The 16,150-nt window shown below is 43.1% G+C and overlaps 1 protein-coding gene across 1 annotated transcript; it reads left to right on the top strand.

Moving 5' to 3' along the window:
* Nucleotides 1–1,057: 1,057 nt before the first annotated feature.
* Nucleotides 1,058–15,108, top strand: MPHOSPH6 (M-phase phosphoprotein 6). Its single transcript, XM_082233034.1, has 5 exons — nucleotides 1,058–1,237; nucleotides 10,775–10,887; nucleotides 11,639–11,729; nucleotides 13,233–13,333; nucleotides 14,656–15,108. Exons 1-5 carry the CDS (start codon nucleotides 1,187–1,189, stop codon nucleotides 14,795–14,797), a joined length of 498 nt encoding a protein of 165 aa, XP_082089160.1. The 5' UTR covers nucleotides 1,058–1,186; the 3' UTR covers nucleotides 14,798–15,108.
* The last annotated feature ends 1,042 nt before the right edge of the window (nucleotides 15,109–16,150 follow it).

The raw sequence follows: 16,150 nt of genomic DNA, 5'->3' as shown, positions 1-16,150 counted from the left end.
CTACTTCTGATGAAGTGAATTGGGCAAACTCAACTCCTGCTTGCAACAATCTCCCTTTTTTATACCAACATGTGGTCTTTGGTAGCATGAGCAGGCAGGTAGCAATATTAAGACTGGTCAGAAATAACCGCTGGTCAGAATTTCCTACTTAACCCACCTTCTACAGTTTGACCTGGACCCTTAAGGTAAAGGTAAAGGGACCCCTGACCATTAGGTCCGGTCGTGACCGACTCTGGGGTTGTGGCGCTCATCTTGCTTTGTTGGCCGAGGGAGCCGGTGTACAGCTTCCGGGTCATGTGGCCAGCATGACGAAGCCACTTCTGGCGAACCAGAGCAGCGCATGGAAACGCTGTTTACCTTCCCGCCGGAGTGGTACCTACTTATCTACTTGCATTTTGAGGTGCTTTCGAACTGCTAGGTTGGCAGGAGCAGGGACCGAACAACGGGAGCTCATCCCGTCATGGGGATTCGAACCACCGACCTTCTGATTGGCAAGTGCTAGGCTCTGTGGTTTAACCCACAGCGCCACCCGTGTCCCTTTGACCTGGACCCTTACATGGCTTTAAAAGAGGATTGTACAAATTTATGAAGTCTGTTAATGGCTACTAGCCACAACAGCTGTAAACCTCTGAATACCTGTCGCTGAGAAGAGCGGGGAGAGAACAGTTGCACTCAGCTCCTGCTTTCAGGTTTCTCAGGGGCATCTGGTTGTGCACTGTGTGTGGGAAGCTAGATGCTGCCCTGGTGATCGCTCTTTTGCCAGCTATTAAGACTCTTACTGTAAGAGCAAAGGGCACATCTGGCTACAGATAGAGATATTAAACACGCTCCATCCTTGCCAGCCCTTCCTCTCTTCCCTGAAAAATATCCTATCTGTGGTTTTTTGGTGTTTTTTTACTTGTTGAAATATTTTGCACAATCCACGTTGCTTAGAAATGATTCCACGTTTGAAGCCTCCACGCTGTCAGTGGAAGGGGGTGGGGGCTGGCTCAAAGTGAGGGCATGAAGCCGGCAAGAAGGCGTCAGAGAGCTCTACCAGGCATGCGTGCAAAGGACAGCGCATGTTCAGTAACACTCCGTAGATTGAGGCGTGTGGAGGGCGAGGCCGCGGCCCGGTGGGTGCAAGGGAAGACTGAGAAGGTCAGCAGCGAGCCAAAGTGCCCCTCAGCGGAAACCTGTCGCCGCCATGGCTCGGGACGTGAAGAGTAAGCTGTCCAAGAATCTGCTGCGCATGAAGGTAAGAGCACGCCGCGGAGATTATATGAACGGGCGCCGAAGGAAACCGAGCCGAATGGCTTCGGGAAGGGGCGGGGCCAATTCTTTCCTTTCCGAAAAGCTTCGGGTGACAAGCCGAAGAGAGTCGAGTGGCTTCGGGTATTACAGCCGAGCGGCTTCTTTACGGACGACAGGAAGCCGAGCGGCTTCGGGAATAGGCGAGGGAGAGACAGGTCGGATCGAATCTGAGGGGGAAAGGTCAGCCGAACGGCTTCGTGTTTCGAACGGGGCGGGGAAAGGGAAGCCGAGCGCAGCCGAATGGCTTCTTAGGCAACGCGAGAGGAGTCGAGGGGCTTCGGGTGGAGCCGGAGAAGGAGACCCCCCCCCCCGCCCCATCTGCGCGCTGTAGCTCGGAAAAGAGAGGTGCCGGGGGTCAAGCATGATCACCAGTACCTGCCGCAGTATAATTCTCCTAGGACACCTCAGGTTCCTGCTGGGAGGGCAAGCATTTGGAAATGCTCTCTGCCCATGCTCAGAGGCATGATTTCTATCCTCCAGGGCTAGAATGATTTCTAGCCTCCATGATTTCTAGCCTCCAGGGACTGAAATAAATTGGAACCTGGGGCTGAACCGCAACACAAATTAGGTCATGCTTAAGTTAAAGTGCCTAACCTAAGTTAAGGTGCATGGAGGTTTGACCTGCCTTCACACACCTGTTTTGCAAGGTGTTCTTACAAATTTTAGATTTTGGGGTATGTGTTTGACTGGTTTTCAGTGGGAAGCATATATCAAGTTTTTTTCAGTGCTCAAAGGAAAGTATATACTGTGTTCTTAGAAGTAGTAGTTTCAATTATGGTTTATTACCAAGGTGTTAGGTCACAACACAATATTAAGTATGCGTGAAGATTTCTGTACACCCACAGAACAGATGGTTGGTATGGAGTGGCTGATAAAAGTTTTAGGGACTAGGTGTGGAGTTCAGAAAGTCTGAAATGCAGTGGCTCAAAATTAAAGTGAAAGTGCAACATTTATCCTTGATGTTACCAATGCAAGCTCCATTTCAGTATAAATGTTTTATCAGAGCCAAACTGATAATATCAGAATCCATGGTGGTTCCAGTTCTGTGACTTTTGTTTGATTTTTTCCATTCAGCAGTAACTTCACATACACAGTGGCCTTATCCCCTGCCGCCTACTAGTTACACCACAGCTTGGAATATATTGGTGAACCTATCCTAAGACCAGGTTTCAAATCCAAGCTTGGCTATGGTGCTTACTAGGTGACCTTGGGCCAGTCACTGTCTCTCAGCCTAACCTCCCTCCCTTGTGAGGATAGAATAGGGAGGAGGAGGGCAATGTGTCACATTGAAATCCTTGGAGGAAACGTAGGATGTACTGTAAATGTAACGTCACAGATTTTGGACTGTGCTTGTGCTCACTAAGAGTAAGAACAAAGGCCACCAGAGCTTTTGAACTAAGCTGAAGTATACAGGATTCTAGGGGAAAGCATCAGAACTTAGGGATATAGGAAACTGCACATGCTACATCAAAATATCTGCCTATCTGCCTATTCTATTGACTAGGGAACAGCTTTTGGTCTTAATCAGGGGTTGGCAAGGTTTACCTCGCCTGGGCCAGTTCACTCCCGTGGAGATCGCTCCATAGGTCGGATGTGCATGTGCATATGTGATTTCTGGCATCTGCGCAGATGCGATTTCCAGTGCCACGGAAGCAAGTCCTCACTCTGTGCTGTTCCACTTTAGTGCAGTGCACCAGGAGTCGCCAAGTGGCTTGGTTCGGGGGAGGCTCAGGGGCCATTAAACGACCCCCGTGGGCCGCAGGTTTCCAACCCGTGGTCTTAATACTTTATAAAGTGGAGATGTCGGGGGTCAAACATGTTTGCATGCATAAGGCTGTATGCAACATAGGGCTGTATGCACACTAACAAATCTATTTATTAGATTTATGAATTGCCTTGTTCGATGTGTTGGAAAGTGATGTACAATATAAAACAGCACATAACAGACAGAAAGAAAAATATAAAAATCCAAAGTTAAAACACAGTAAAATAATCCAATCTGGGAAACAGATCAAGAAATATATCCTCTCATGGCATAATCACCACAGAATGGGGGGGGGGAGGAGCTTTTGCATGGCACATTCAAGGCAGATTTAAAGCAGATGGCTTCTCCCAAAGAATCCTGGGAATTCTTGTTTCCCCCTCACAGAGCTACAATTCCCAGCATTCTGAACAAACTGCAGTTCCCAGAATTCCATGTGGGATGTGGGGGAAGTCGTGAGCTTTAAATGTATGGTGTGGATCTGCCCTCAGTTTTATTGGATTTTGTCCAACCTAAATGTTGTTCTTTTGCTGGCTAGAGGTTTGCATTGACTGGTAATGCTGTAACTGTGTTAATATTACTCATAATTCCCTCCCACAACTCCTCAGTGTAATTGTGCGGCAGGTGGGGGGGGGGGAGAGATGAATAAAGCCCTGATCTAGCGATCGCCCTTGGATTTGCGGATCCAGTGTCAAGCCCTTAGTGGAATTAGTCTCGGCTCAGTGGCTAATGGGCTCCGTCGCTGTTCGATAATGTAGCAGGCAACTCAGTGGAAGAAGAACACGGCAGTGTGATTGATGATCGCTCCGCTTCCAGGGAACAACATCTTGAGTTTAATTGCCATTAATTTTTAAAAATATAAATATTCATTAAGTATTTATAACTCAATATCGCCAGGCCTTCATGGTTTGTTTGCTTCAGTTTTGTGGTTGCGCCGTTCCTGTTTTATCTTCATCTTTGAGATTAAAATTACCTTCAACTCATGTAACAAGCAAGGCGATACTTTTTATTATTATTTTTAAACAAGAAAGGGAGGAAAGGAAAATATTTTTAGTCTGCCACAGTTTACATTGTACCAGGGGTAGCTCTACATCAGAAGGCAATTAAAAAGGGTTATCTGGAAATGACTGTGGGTGCAGTGCGATGATCGTCCTGTTTATTCAGAATTAAGCCTTGCTTTTGGTGGTGCGTGCTCAGGACAGAGCCCTAATCTCTAATCCTGTTTACTTGGAAGTGAATTTTACGGTGTCAGATCATTGGGGCTTCTGACCAACCATGGCTAAGATCAGTCAGGAACACTTCCACAGGCCATGTGCTCCAAAGTAATATCGTTAACATGAGTTGTGTTCATTTGAGGGAGATCAGCTTCATTTTGTAGTTCAGTTAGCAACAAATACAAGGAGACTTCCTAACTACAATGACAGTGGTGGGTAAGAGAGTGAAAATGCATGTCAAAAAACTCACCATGCCGATAACTCTGGACTCCTGCTGTCCGGGGTGGAAGGTGGGGAGAGACATCTTTTTAAAACATCTCCTCCACCACCACTTCTGACTGTCTTTCAAAATTTTTGCTTCCTTTGTTCCTTGCTTTTGACAACACAAAGGTTGACTGTAACACAGTTCTATCTCATGACTTACATGTACTTGGTTAGGTAGAGCAAAAAACCAGAAAGCAGGACCTGAGCACAAAAGCACCCCCTCCGTGGCTTCCAGGAACTGCGATCCAGTTATGCCTGGGAAATAACCCTCTCTGAAACCCCAAGAAATCTGCTGCCAGTCAGTGCTGGAAGGACCAATGGTCCGCCCTTCTATAAAACAGCTTCCTTTGTTCATCTGCAACTCTCAAAATGCAAAGCCTATCTTCAGGTGGTTCGTTTTACTATTATAGTTTACTGCCTGTTACAGTCATTTAGCTGCCGCATCCTGCTTCAGAAACTACAGGGCACTCTGTTCCAGGGCCATTAGCAAATGTAGCATGTGGAAGGTGTCAAATGATCCATTTGCAGTCTGCACATGGTGGAGGGCTGTGCTCTTAGGCAGGGATGCTGGAACTGCAAAACTGTTCTTCTTAGGGAATGAGAATTACCCAAGTACAGTTGTACCTTGGTTTACAAACTTAATCCGTTCCAGAAGTCTGTTCTTTAACTGAAACCGTTCTTAAACAGAGGCGCGCTTTCCCTAATGAGGTCTCCCGCTGCCAGTGCCCTTCAACTGTTCGGATTCCATTCTTTTTTTTTATATAAATTTTTTATTGGTTTTACAGAATTTTTTAAGAACAAACAAACACTTAAAAAGACATACAAACACGTATAACTTCATAACATTTTTTCATAAACCTCTTTTCCGGGACTCCCCCATACCCCCCCTTTCTGCATCCCAATGTCCAAAATTTTATAGCAACTCCCAATTGTTCCTTTCCACCTTCTGTCATCTTAGTCTTTTCTTTATTCTGACCTTATATCACTGTATCCCTTTACTCCTGAAAACCACAACATTCTAACATTCATCAAGTTTATAATGGTCCTTAAGATAACTTTTGAATTTTCTCCATTCTTCTTCCGCCGTCTCCTTTCCCTGGTCACGGATTCTGCCTGTCATCTCAGCCAATGTCATATAGTCCATCACCTTCGTCTGCCATTCTTCCAGAGTGGGTAGATCTTGTGTCTTCCAATACTTTGCGATGAGTATTCTTGCTGCTGTTGTAGCATACATAAAAAAAGTTCTATCCCTTTTTGACACCAAATGGCCGGCGATGCCCAAGAGGAAGGCCTCTGGTTTTTTCAAGAAAGTACATTTGAGTACCTTTTTCATTTCATTATAGATCATTTCCCAGAAGGCCTTAATCTTCGGGCATGTCCACCAAAGGTGATAAAAGGTGCCTTCAGTCTCTTTACATTTCCAACACTTATTATCAGGCAAATGATAAATTTTTGCCAGCTTGACTGGGGTCATGTACCACCTGTAAACCATTTTCATAATGTTTTCCTTTAAGGCATTACATGCCGTAAATTTAATACCGGTGTTCCATAACCATTCCCAGTCAGCAGACATAATATTATGACCAATGTCCTGTGCCCATTTAATCATAGCCGATTTAACTGTTTCATCTTGTGTATTCCATTTCAGCAGCAAGTTATACATTCTTGATAAATTCTTAGTATTGGGTTCTAACAATTCAGTCTCTAATTTTGATTTTTCCACCTGAAAGCCAATTTTCCTATCCTGTTTGAAAAACTCCATTATTTGATGATATTGAAGCCAATTTTGTACTTTATGTTTCATTTTCTCATAACTTTGCAATCTCACTTTGTCTCCCTCCTGTTCCAAGATTTCCCAATATTTTGGCCATCCGACCTCCATATTGAGTTTCTTCACTGCTTTAGCTTCCACTGGAGACACCCATCTAGGGGTTTTGTTTTCCAACAGATCTTTGTACCTTATCCAAACATTATACAATGCTTTTCTAACAATATGATTTTTAAAGGCGCTATGCAGCTTAATTTTGTCATACCATAAATATGCGTGCCAACCAAATGCATTATTAAAGCCTTCCAGATCCAAGATGTCTGTGTTTTCAAGGAGCATCCACTCTTTCAGCCAGCAAAACGCTGCTGCCTCATAGTACAGTTTTAAATCCGGCAGGGCAAAGCCCCCTCTTTCTTTAGCGTCTGTCAGTATTTTAAATTTGATTCTGGATTTTTTGCCCTGCCAGACAAACTTCGAAATATCTTTCTGCCACCTCTTAAAACATTCCATCCTGTCAAGAATCTGCAAGGTCTGAAACAAAAATAACATTCTAGGCAATACGTTCATCTTAATCACTGCAATTCGGCCTAACATTGACAATTTCAAATTTGACCATATTTCTAGATCTTTTTTAATTTCTGACCAGCATTTTTCGTAGTTATCCTTATACAAATTCAAATTTTTAGTTGTCAAATAAACCCCTAGATATTTCACCTTCTTGACCACCGTCAACCCTGTCTCCTCTTGAAATTTCTCCTTCTCCATATCTGTTAAATTTTTTCCTAGCACTTTAGTTTTTTGTTTATTCAACTTAAATCCAGCTACCTGGCCAAACTGTTGGATTATTTCTAACACCTTTTTCGTACTAGTGTTTGGCTCTTGCAAAGTCAATACTAAGTCATCTGCAAATGCTCTTAGCTTGTAATGTTTGGCTCCGACCTGTACACCTTTAACCTGCTGGTCATTTCTAATCATATTCAGCAACACCTCCAGGACAGAAATAAAGAGCAATGGGGAAATTGGGCACCCCTGTCGTGTTCCTTTTTCTATCTTAAGTTCCTCAGTTATTACATTGTTTACAATCAACTTAGCTTTTTGTTCAGAGTATATTGCACCCAAACCATTCTCAAAACCTTGGCCTACCCCCATCCCCTGAAGATTCTTTATCATAAAACTCCATTCCATTCTTAGACCGGGGTAAAGTTCGCAAACCGGGACACTATTTCCGGTTTTGCGGAGTTTGTAAACCAAATCGTTCGTAAACAGGACTGTTTTTAAACTGAGGTACCACTGTATGTCCCTGATTCAACTGTAAAATATTAGAGACTATGAACTAGTTACACGGTTCATTGGATTCAACCCCATGTTGTCTGAAAACAACTTGCTGTGAATGCATGTATTTATTTCTTTATTTTAACTGCTAGTGCTGGGCCGTAATTATTAACAAAGCCCAGCGGTTTCTTATCTGGGACTTCTCTATGAGCAAGAAGCCTGCCCTGTTTGCTAGCTGGAAGGTTTCTGCTTTTCTGCAGCCACATCAAAGTGAAAAGTGGCCTTTTCCCCTGCCAGTGCTCCCCAGGAAAGCGTTTTAAACAACATCAGCAAGTCCTGCTGGAGGCTCTATCTTGTTGTCTTCCCAAATCCCTCGCTGCAAAGCTTGCTGAGAGTCAAGTGAGCCTTTAGGTCCCCAATGCACACACTCTAAAGCTTTGAAGAAACAAAGAGACTCTAAAAAGGCGAATAGAACTGCACACAACTTCTGCAAGCACAGCTGAATCTTGGTTGCAGACCTTTCGGGACCAGAGATGGTTCATAACTGTGTAAAGTTCATAACTTTCATAAATTCCCTTGCCACACACCAGCCCTTTCCATCTCCCCTCTTTAGACCCAGCGTAGCCTCTCTGACTCAAGAAATGATTCCTGATACCAATCACACCATTGGCTAGCAGGACGGGGATTAGATATTTTTATGGGTTTAGTTGGGACATAGAAAAATCGCAGGTCTTTCACTGCCTAATTAGGTAGTTTTCAAAAAAAATTCTACTCTCCAGGAACTCTATCCACATTGACTTTTCTACTGAGGGCCACCTGTCCGCTCAGGGATGGGTGAGGAATCCTGAGGCCCTCGTGATGTTGATGGACTTCAGGTCCCATCATCCTTGACAATGGGCTGTGTTATCTGGGGCCACTGGTATGCCTACCCTTATTGTAGAAGATATTGGGTTATGTTCCAGGAACATAAACAAAACATGACGAGGCAAACTAGATCCTCCAAGCCTGAAGTCTGCCCACAACTGGTATAAACATTACTCAGCTAAATGGCCAATGATCTGACTTGGCAAAACACAGCTTCCAGTGTTCCGAAGTCTGAGTATCAAGAATTTTCAAGGTCCAGTTCAATGAGTTGCATCCATGGCTAGTGCAACTTGAAGTAGACCCATAGAAATCAAGAGGCATGGGTTAGGACCATAATTTCAGTGGGTCTGCCCTGAGTAAAACTTAGTTGGATATAGCTCAATATGTTTTTGTACAGGTTTCAGCATAACAGTGTGTTGTTTTGCCCCAACTGGTATGCAAATGAAATGCAAATTAGCAGTGGCCTTTGGCTTGTTTCTGGCATATCCCTCAGCACGGATTCCTCTCCCGCTCTTCCTTTCCCACACATCCTGCTGGCTATGGAGCTACATCACATATCAGCAGGGGATTTTAGTGTCTCTCTCACCCTTAGTTCTTTCTTCACAGCTTGATATATTTTCCCCCAGGACACGGTGCCTCGGCCCTGGAAGCCCAAACAAATGCTCATTTACAGAGTTTTAATTGCCTTGCAGCTGCTGAAACTGGGTATTTTTATCTGTAGCTCTTTGGTGTCTAATCTCTTGTTTTACACATAAATATAATGATAGTTAACTGGGTACTTATAGGGGAAATTTGCCCATTGAGATTTACGATTGAATGAGTAACCAGTTCCCTTCATTTACTTGTGATCCTCTTTTCCTCTTCCCCTCTTTTTCACCAGTTCTGAGAAGTGGTGGAGGGTGGTCCATTGGGGTGAACAAGGCGCTGTCCCACCAACCTCACTGGCCTCACCAGGCCTCACCTATCTGCCTACAGCCACCTTCTCCTTAATCTCAGTGCTGGCCTTGTACAACTCAGCAAGGAGTTACAGTGGTACCTCGGGTTACATACGCTTCAGGTTACAGACGCTGCTAACCCAGAAACAGTGCTTCAGGTTAAGAACTTTGCTTCAGGATGAGAACAGAAATTGTGCTCTGGTGGGGCGGCAGCAGCAGGAGGCCCCATTAGCTAAAGTGGTGCTTCAGGTTAAGAACCGTTTCAGGTAAGAACGGACCTCCAGAACGAATTAAGTACTTAACCTGAGGTACCACTGCAGAACAAGCACCACAGTATGCCACATTGACTGCAGAATTTAGCTTTTGCACAGTGCTGTTGGGACCTTTCTAGTCCTCTTCAAGCACAAGTGTTTTCCTCCTCCTCCTCCGTTTCCATGCTTGGTCTATTAAAATAGTTAACAGAGACTTCAATTGCCCTCATTCAGTATCTTAGCAATACTTCCCAAAGATGAAAGCTGTTCATGCATACTTAAAATCAGTTGCTTGGGGCGTTTGGAAGTCTTTCTGAACCTCAGTGCATCAATAATGCTTTCCCTGCATTTCTGAAATGAATTTTTGCACCGCTGAGAAAAGCTGCCAACAGTTTTTTAAACAAAAATATATATGAAAACACAGCATGGTGCAAGAGATGGTACCAGCTAAGAAAAACCCACGATTTATGACCCTGCTCTTTCAAAATGCTAAAATACTTTCCAGTGTTCAGCAGTATATGTGCATTCAGAATATTTAGTTCTCATTGGCTTCTCTGGGGAAAGAGAGGGGCAGATTGCCCTCTTAAGTTACTTTTCCAGAATATTTTTTCTCCATCTGTAAAACTCACAGCTTCCCCAGATAGGCTGATACTTCCTGCTTTCTAAATAACCATTTTACATAGGAAGCTGCATTATACGAGTCAGACAATCCAGCTCAATATTGTGTGCACTGACTGACTGTCTCTCTCCAGGTTTTTAGACAGAGGACTTTCCTTGCTATACCTGGAAATGCTGGAGATTGATTCTGGGACCTTCTGCATACAAAGGATATGCTCTGTTTCTGAGCTGTGGCCCCTTTAGCCATCACAGCTTAGCACCTGAGTTCAAATATTGGTATATTTGAGAAAGATAATAAATTCCTTGATCCTTCAACCTCACTTTGTCAGAAAGCACTACTTTTCTCTCTGCACCTGGATTATATATGCAAAACCCACACAGGGGTTTCCATAAATGCTTATGCCACAGTAAATTCTTCATTTGCTACTAGCCATCTCTCTAGAAATTGCATTTTGGAGATATTTCATGTATAAAACCATCGGCACTCTCTGCCCACGGAGGAGACTTTTTTTTTAATGCATCTTGTCTTTCAGTTCATGCAAAGGGGCTTGGATTCAGAAACCAAAAAGCAGCTTGAAGAGGAGGAAAAGAAAATAATCAGCAAGGAACATTGGTTCCTGGATCTGCCGGAGCTAAAGGAAAAGGAGTAAGTTTGTTGTGTTGTTGTGTGCCCCCCCCCTGCCCCCACACCTTCCATGAATGAGGAGCAAAACCAGAAATGCCTTCTAAAACACTATAGCATCTTGGGAGATAGGAAGCTGCAGTATATCGAGTCAGACTGTTGGTCCATCTAGCTCAGTATTATCTACACAGACTGTCAGCTGCTGCCCAGGGTTTTAGATGCAAGTCTTTCCCATCTCGAATCCTAACATCGGCAGGTGAGGCCTTGGTGGTGCCACTGCTGGAGGGTGCCAAGCTGGCATTAACCCACGACCTTCCTTTTCAGTAGTAGTGCCCCATTTGTGTCTCCCTCGCTCATTATTGATGTTCGAGAGGCATTTAAAAACATTCCTGTTTATCCAGGCATTTGATGGCTGAAAGACACAGTTCCTTGAAACCCTGGAACCTGGAAACTGGCTGAGAGAATGTTTTTAATTGCTTTTAGAATGTTTTGTAGCTGTTTTTAGAATGCCTTAAAAACATACCATTATTTATGTGTTTGCCACCCAGGGGTCCTTATGTGGACAAGGCAGTGTATAAAGCAAATGAGTGAGTGCCTGGGAATTCCAGAGGTTGAACTCAAGACCTTCTGGATGCAAAGCAAAGGCTCTGCCACTGAGCTATGGCTTTTCCTTTGTCAGTCTTTATCTCCTGACAGTCCTCCTACGACAATGCTAAGGTAACCTTGCTTGTTTGACTCTCTCTAAGACTTCTACTTTATTATTATTTATTTACAGGAGCTTTATTATAGAAGAAAGAAGCTTTGTGCCATGTGAAGACCTCCTGTATGGCAGAATGTCATTTAAAGGTTTCAACCCTGAAGTGGAGGTATTGTCAAGGGCACTCCTTTATCCTTTCCACTTCTGCTGTAGCATCATGGTTGAAAGAGTGAGCAAAGAAGCATTAATGTTTCTCCCCCCCCCCAAAAAAAAAGCACAGAAAGCTTAACTTGCAGATTCCACTTCTGCCACAATTAGCTACAGGTCCTCTCATCCGTAACCCCATCCCCTGCCATAAATACGGGGGGGGGGGGGTGATTATACCTACAGGGCTTGTTTATTTAGTTATTTAAAGGACTGGGATTTTTACTTTGCTCTTCGAGTGGCTGTTAGAGTGGTTTACAGTTAAATAGATAGAAAGGAAAGAAGGAGAAGAAAACTGTCCCCAGGCTTACAAAGACACAAAAGGAAAAAGGCATGGGGCGGGAAGAGGAAAAGAAAGCAAGGAAGCTCAGGCACATTTCTTAAAGTTGCTGAATTCTCTCGTTAACATAATGGGATGAAACTGCTTAAAGTGAGGTGGGGCCAAAGGAAGCAGATCTCTTGGCAGAGTCAATAAAGTGGATTGTTCTTCCTATCTCTCCCTTGGCAGCAGCCTGATGGATTGGCTGCTGCTAAGTGGTAATTTAGGATGAGCCAAAGGCAACTGGTCCATACCGTTCATCAATACAAATATATATAACACTTGGTATACTCTGAAGCACTGCAAAAGTGCCTGTTACTCTGGGTCAGATATGCTAACAAATTGTAGTAGAAGAGACCACCACTACAGCCCTCTCTCCCCAGCTGCCTCTCATCTCTGAAGGTGGGATTACCTGGGGAAAGACTTCTGATCAGAGGACACTACTGCTCAGGCAGTTTCTCTGCTGCATTCCAAAGAGATAGCCATTTTAGTCTGCTTCGTCAAACACACACGAGAAATAGTTCTGTGGCACCTAGAAGGATCTAGCAGATCTATTGTGGCATAGACTTTCATGGACTGGAGGCTACTAGTCGGTTCTAGTCCATGAAATTGACATTGTATTAACTCAGGTCTGCATTATACAGCTGGATAGAAGGCCGGCCACTTTGCTGGATCTAAGCCAGGCTGAGTGTGCTCAGTATTATCTGGTTGGAAGACTTCCTAGAAAACCCTGGGAATTATCCAAAGAAGCAGTTCTCCCTCTCCACCTGCCATGTGCCCCCAAAATCTGTTCTGGGGGTTCTTTTCAAGCTCCAGAGCATTTCAGTGAGAGGAGGTGTATAGGGAGATGAGAGCCAGGGCAAGTTCTGTTTCTGAAGCAGAGATCCTTTCCCCAGCAGAACTACTTTGTTGGAGACCGCCCACCATGGGCTTTGTGATGGAAGGAAGGTGGGCTAAAGTTGTAATAAAATAAAGGCAAAGGAAGGGTTACAATCTTATATGCACAAATCTACATTCTGCCTGTGCCCATCTTTTTTAAAAAAGAAAAAGGAGGGGGAATGGTCGTTGCTCTTATTGCCAAATCTGTCCCCTTGACATTCTTCAAGGAGTGCAATGCTTGAAACTGATAACCCAGTTTTTCGTTTTCAGAAGTTAATGATCCAGATGAACTCAAAGTACAAGACAGAAGAAATCGAAGAGGAAGATAATGCAATGGAGGCTGATGTATCGGATGAAGAAATGGCCAGAAGGTAACCATTACCATTTATGACACAGATGACATTACCCAGAAGATGTGTTGCTGTCTTTTCTCCTTACAAAGTGGAAACCTCCCAAACAACCACATGCTTGACATACAAAGCACTTCTTCTTGTGTGCAGTGCTGTTGTTTCTTAAACAGAGTATTTTATAGTGGAAGTGAGATGATCTGATGAGTTGTTGGTTTTGGTTTGTTTGTTTTAAAAATAACCTGCTTTCTCCAGGCACTCTAGCTGGAAGTCAGCTACATCAATAGTAACTTATTGCAAGTTATAGCCATCCATTTCGGGGGGTGGGGGGTTGGCTCCAAGGGAATAATATATAACCATTTATAGAAAAATGTTTGTTGAAATCCATTTGTATGTTCGCTTTTAAAACTTGCAGAGGAATACCAATAAATCAACACCCCAGCTTCTATAGTAAACACCAATTTATTTATTTTTTAAAGTGGTGCACCTGCAGTAGAAGATGCTTCAGGTGAGGGTTGGTTGGAAGCTCATTCCATTCCGGCTGTGCAGTGAGTTGGCTAACATTGATAATAGCTGATTGAAGGCTGTGTTACACCCAAATCAAACTACTGCGCCATCTGACTCACTGCTGCCTTTTATTATTATTATTATTATTATTATTATTATTATTTATTCAATTTATTAGTCACTCTTTTTCTTTGGCAGATCAAAGTGACTTACAATATTTTATGCAAAAAAAAAGAAAAAGAAAAAAGGAATGCATACATTAAAACCACCGAGAAAAAACACACACCCCAAAGCCTACATTAAAATAGCCTGCCCATGCAATAATTGGGCCATCAATAGTTGATAGTTAAAAGTCAAAGGCTATATAAATGAATGTTTTTTGCCTGGAGCCTAGAGATATATAATGATGGTGCCAGGCAAGCCTTTTCATGGAGAGCATTCCATAAGTGGGGAGCCACCACTGATATGACCTGTTCTTATGTTGCCACCCTCCAGACCTCCTGTGGGGGACCTCAGATGGCGATCGTCATCTACAATATCCTCTCCCAACCGGGTACTTTGGACTCCAGCTTTCATCACCCTTGACCATTGGCTGTACTGGCTGATGGGAGTTGGAGCTTAACAACATCTGCAAGGTGCCACTTTTGCTGCTACTGCTTTCAAAGACCTTAAGGCAAGGAGAGGGAACTGATGGCCCTGCAGGTGTTGTTGAACTCCAGCTCCCATCAGCCCCTCAGCGAAGCATGGACAATGAGGAGGGATGAGAGGAGATGGAAGAGCCACGGTCTTGTTCTCAAATGGTAAAGTATTTTCCTTAACTTATTGCGGTTTTTTTCTAGGTATGAAACTTTAGTGGGAACTATTGGGAAGAAATTCTTAAAGAAGAGGAACCGGCACATGGTGGAAGAGATAGAAGAGGATGAAAACAGCAACACGAGGCCTACCAAAGCAAAGAAAATGTTTTTGAAACCTCAAGATTAAATCACTTGGATGCTTTCTGTGCCCTTTAAAAACTTATTTTGGACCATGGTAATATGAGTTATTTTTATAAATCCCTGGATCTCTTTGTGTCTCTGGGACTGATGCATTTTTTATTTTTATTTTTTGGAGTTGGCAGCTACATAAATGAACATTTTACATACTCTTGATCTCTGTACAGTTTTTAGCATAGGCATTTAAGAGCACAAGCACTGACTGAGCATTGCATGAAGCAGACAGGTTGTCACACGTGGCTGAGGACAGCTTTAGATTATGAATCTTAACTGCATGCAGAGTGTGTCAAAACCAGGTGAGTTGCATACATATTGCTAGGGTAACAGGGAGTTGCTGAGAAAGTATATTTCTTTTTTTAAAAAGTTAATTTACGTAATTGATTTATGTCCTTGAAAAATATTTTTATTGGTGTATTTTTAATTTTCTAGGGTAGTTTTAAGGTCCTCGCCCCAATACTTTTGCCTGTTTAAAACTGTGACCCGTAAAAGAGAGAAGGGAGGGAAGGCAGACTCACCTGTTCTTGTAGCTTCACATCTCAATAAATTTATTTGGGCTAATGTTTGATTTTGTTTAATTACCTTTATCAACATTTTCACCAGGAAAAATAATAGCAAAAAACAAATAGAAGTATGTCTTCTATTGACTGTTAAGGAGTTTTGGGCAATTATTAAATTTATTTGTACATGAAGACTATGGATTGAATTCCTTCCAGTGGCCTTGTGCTCATGGAAAAGGGTTGGATCCAGCGCAGGATGGAATTGGACAGTTAATTGAAACAAGGCCCCAGGCTCAATTATACAAAAAGTAAGTAGCTCAATGCCTGGAGTATTTTGCGCTTATGATACACAGATGAAAACCTTGGTCTCAGAAATACCTTATTAGCTATTCAAGGCGGATCACATGTGTAAAGATAAAGGCTTTTTTCTAACTTGAGAAGGGGGTCTTATTACTGTCAGAAAAATCTGATGTGTTAGCTTCTTTAACTTTCCAGAGCTAATTAAATGCTGCTGGGTCAGTTACTCAAAATCTGGCCACAAAGCATCACTGATCAGGAGTAAAAGTTAATGATTGTACAGTGTCTCCCTTCCCTTTCCCAATTTTTGAAAAAAATGTGTTTTCAGCTAGGAAATGATTTATTGACTATCATTTGAGGAGAACAACTCTGAACATGCCCCACTTTGCTATTCTTACTCATTAATGAATAAATTTGCTCTGTAAAACGCACCAGACCACAAGACGCACCTAGTTTTTGGAGGAGGAAAACAAGAAAAAAAATATTCTCAATCTCAGAAGCCAGAACAGCAAGAGGGATCGCTGTGCAGTGAAAGCAGCGATCCCTCT

Source organism: Podarcis vaucheri (assembly GCF_965113315.1).
Source record: "Podarcis vaucheri genome assembly, chromosome: 7".
NCBI lineage: Eukaryota > Metazoa > Chordata > Lepidosauria > Squamata > Lacertidae > Podarcis > Podarcis vaucheri.
This window is presented reverse-complemented; position numbering and strand designations above follow the sequence as displayed.